The sequence below is a fragment of the Corvus brachyrhynchos genome, unplaced genomic scaffold (assembly GCF_000691975.1).
Source record: "Corvus brachyrhynchos isolate BGI_N302 unplaced genomic scaffold, ASM69197v1 scaffold279, whole genome shotgun sequence".
Taxonomy (NCBI): Eukaryota; Metazoa; Chordata; class Aves; order Passeriformes; family Corvidae; genus Corvus; species Corvus brachyrhynchos.
This window is the reverse complement of record NW_008246060.1, coordinates 8142356-8146200: the sequence shown is the minus strand read 5'-3', so window position 1 is coordinate 8146200 and position 3845 is coordinate 8142356. Positions and strand designations below refer to the sequence as shown.

The 3845-nt window shown below is 40.6% G+C and overlaps 1 protein-coding gene across 3 annotated transcripts in view; it reads right to left on the bottom strand.

Annotated features, from left to right (window-relative positions):
- The window catches only part of RASGEF1A (RasGEF domain family member 1A), a 157293-nt gene that overhangs the window by 23576 nt on the left and 129872 nt on the right, over positions 1–3845 (bottom strand). For all 3 annotated transcript variants that reach the window (XM_017746388.1, XM_008642814.2, XM_017746389.1), the window contains one exon: positions 1635–1814. In XM_017746388.1, the coding sequence (XP_017601877.1) occupies positions 1635–1814 (180 nt within the window). The remainder of the gene's footprint in view (positions 1–1634; positions 1815–3845) is intronic.

Genomic DNA, 3845 nt, shown 5'->3' with positions numbered 1-3845 from the left:
TTTCCCTGGAGCTCCCCTTGACTGCTGCTGTGGGATGCTCAGCTGAGAGCTGGCTGTCTATTTAAACTGCAGCTTGCAGGGTGGGATCCATGCCTGCTTGGTTTGTAATTCACTCTTGCATGTTTCTGAAGGGGATAGCACCATGGAAACTAGCAGCATTCCAAAATAAGTTGTAGACCCCTCAAGTAATACTCACTTTATGGAACCATTTTCAGAGTAGCTGTGTTATAAATAGATTTTATGTTACAAGGTACAATAAGGGATGTACATTAGCAGCTGCTTAAAGAACTTAGCTACAGTCCCGAAATCCAAGTAACAAGTAACCATATTCCAGTAACACACAAAAGACAAGGAACTGACTCCTTGGATTAGCCTAAAGCTGTTCCACTGTTATACCACGCCAGCTCTCTACCCACTGCTTTCTTCTGTGCATCTGTTCTACACTCTGCACTTGGGGGTGTGGAACGGAGATTTAATGTCTACCGATGGTTACCCCTCCAAGTCTCATAAAGGATTTGGTACTGACAGCACAATTGTATGTTAGCCACACTTAAATATAAGGTTTAGGATTACTTTTGAACTGGAATAGTAAACTATGCTGGTTTTGCTTTTTTAATCCATAATCCAGCAATTCTGCTGCATATTACCACTGAACTCTCACATGGAGAGTCCCTTTTCTGTGGGTGACGACTGTGAGGATGTGTGGTGTTATATGTGGGAGCTTGGAGGGACTTTGTGATTTAAATGAGACCACAATAAAATGTTCTACACAAGTTAGAGAAACATACAAGATGGCCCACTACAACAAACATTGTTTGACATACAAGTTAATAGTGACTGCAGTTTCCTGCTCCCTTTTGTTTTTCAAAGTGCTGGGATACTTCTGTCATAGCTGCTCCTCCTTCAGAGCTGAAGTAGATTATATGTTATATAGCCTCTCTGATCTTTGGCTGCTTGTTTCAATAATATCTTTCATTAATGGGCATACAGAGTAATTTTAAGTGATAAAGTGATATCTTAGTAATATCCTAGGTTCAGATTCTTACTGCATACCCCAGAGTTATAAGTACTATTCACTTTGAGGACTGCAATGAGGATGCTCAAAATCATTTTCAGGCTCGAGAACATACATTATTACAGCACTGGCCCATTAAAATGTCTTGAGAAAGAGAGTATTTTAATTAGAATCTATTTTGGGTTGTGGTTTCTTTTTTTTTTTTTTTGTCCAATGACCTAACTATGATATGCATAGAAAATTACAGGAAAAAATACTAGAGCTGTTTTCAGGTCTGCTTCCCTAGGTAGGAGCTGGTTAGTAGTTAATCTTGGCTGCATTAGAGCTAAAGCAGCTTAGAATTATGAAAATTCTGTAGCTTATGCTGCTTTTAATTGGTTCTTAAGGCACCCATTTGAGTTTAAGATGGCTTTATCTTTCTAACAAGTGCTCTCATTTAAAAACAGAGAATATCCCTATTGAGCAACATCTTCAGTGAATGAATATTGCCAGTAAAATAAATGCATCTTTAGCCTACATCTTAATCTTGAATCAGAGGTAGAATTTAATGAGAAAGTACCAGTCCAGATACTAATGCAGTAAAACCATGGGCATTAAAAACCTTTCAGTGACTACTCACATCTGGGTAATAGTCCATGGTGGGCACCAGGCGCTCTATCAAGGCCTCCAGTGATCCAGAAACAAGGTTCCCATCCTGATAAACAGGGTCCACACATCTCTCTCCCATGTCTGGCTGCACTTGCCCACTACAACTGGAACCAAGCATGCTGGAAAATATTGGCGTCTGGGGCATAGTTTCCTGCAGAAGCGGCAAAGAAAGGGAGAGAGGGTTAAGCTTTCTTTCAGGATGTCTTATGTGTGGGTTTTACAGAGGCATACATTAAACACAATTACATATTTGACTGAAGGCAGCTTCAGCATTCAAGCTGAGTTCTGAATCCAAGCAGTCACACATCTGCAAGCTGGCTTTAGTGTTTGAAACGCACTTTAAACTATGTCTCTAAGGCTGTAGATGTACGAGCTGTAAGAATTTTCCTCACTGCACTTGATTTCTTCCTTCTCCACAGTTTTTCTTATCCTTTATGCATAAAACTAGATGGAGATGAAAATACAGAGTGCTTTCTGAATTTCCAAGATACTGAAGTGGTGCCTTACTGAAAAAACAAACAAAGCCTTAATGTTCCCCTTTTTACTCATTTTGAAGTCACATCTTTGGCTAAAACACTTTACTCGTGATGATAAATCCCTCGCCACTTCTACAGCTAGATGTAATCCAGGTCTCAGCAGAAGTGCATCTTCTGCACATAGATATCACTGGAAACAGCGGGGGATATTCTGTCTGAACAGAACTGCCTTTTTTTTTTAACATGTACGTGAAACCAGGAACTGAGTGGAACTGTGACATGTACTGCAATATACAACTCCAATTTAAAGTCTGTTTGGAGATCTTTGCTTAGGATACAAACCTTTTGTCGCAACACAAAAACCACACGAAGGTTTGGGGTTTGCACCTCCCTTCCCTTGGCCACAGCTGTATCACTGTACCACAGTCTTTGAGTAAACTGAAGGGGTTTTTTTGTTTGTTTTAAATTGGCTACAGCTTAAATCTATGCAGAAGGCTAAACAAAACATCCTGCTACTGTATGTAAAGGTTGAAAATGCTATTCAGCATCAAAACAGTTCCCCCTGGCTGCTGAAATAGTCAAGACTGTTTAGGAGATCAAGCGCAAAGAAGGCAGCGTTAACTCTTGAGCTGCTGTCTCACTGTCTCTGAAAGAGACAAGATATTGACATAGATGAAAAGCACTTATGTAGATGAAAAGGATTAGGCCATTACCAGTACCTTTAACCTGACAGCTGTTTCTAACTGCGCTCATCTCTCACTCTTAAGTCTTCTTCTGAGCAATTTTTTAATGCAAGGCACATTTTTCCTCTCAAACTCCCTGAAGTCAGTCATTCATGTTTACAACTGGAATACAGAACATTTTTCTCTTCTTAAGCTCTGACAAATGCTAAGTGCATTGTGAGAAAAAAATACAGTATTAACAGAACTTGTTTATCAAAGTGACAGATTTACTTATGTGTGAAGCTGATAAGTAGAACTGTTTTATGGCTTTTACCAAAAGACCGTTGCGTACATACATACATGATAGAGCTAGAAGGGAAGTGTAATTCCCTGTAAGTTAAAAAATAGCAGCTGTTTAATAGCAACCAGGGGGATCACAATGAGGAGTGGAGTTCAGTTTCAGAAGTTCAGGACATAAGAGTCAAAAAAACCAGAAAATGCAGGACCTAATGTCATATCAAAAGAAATTAAAAATTACAGTTCTGCACAAAAGTGCATTCAGCTTACTCAGTATTTTACTGATTTATCTGTTAGGCCCAAGCTTTGCAGTACACAACACTGAGAAGCAGCTGAAGCATACGCTGAAGCTAACGGCTTTGCTATCTGTAACTCGCCAGTAATTTGCTGCATACGCTGAAGCTAACGGCTTTGCTATCTGTACTATGTAACTCGCCAGTAATTTGCCTTTTTCCCTTTTAAGGTCCATAGCAATACTGCCCCAAGCTGCTTCTCAGGATGGTCTGGCTGTGATGAGCACTTCTGGCTAACAACGCGAAGTTGCACAGGGCTTTTAAGGGAAGCTAACCATCAAACAAATCCCCTCTGAAACGATGCTTTAGCGGGAAACGTACCCCGCTTTTGCTATCAAGCCTTTTAAACTCCTTTAAGGCTGCTTTCATTGTTGCATCAGTTTTTTTAAAGACCCCTCTGGGGCGCAGCCCGTGCCGCTCCCCGCCGCCCTGGCTCTCCCAGCGGGGCTGGCTG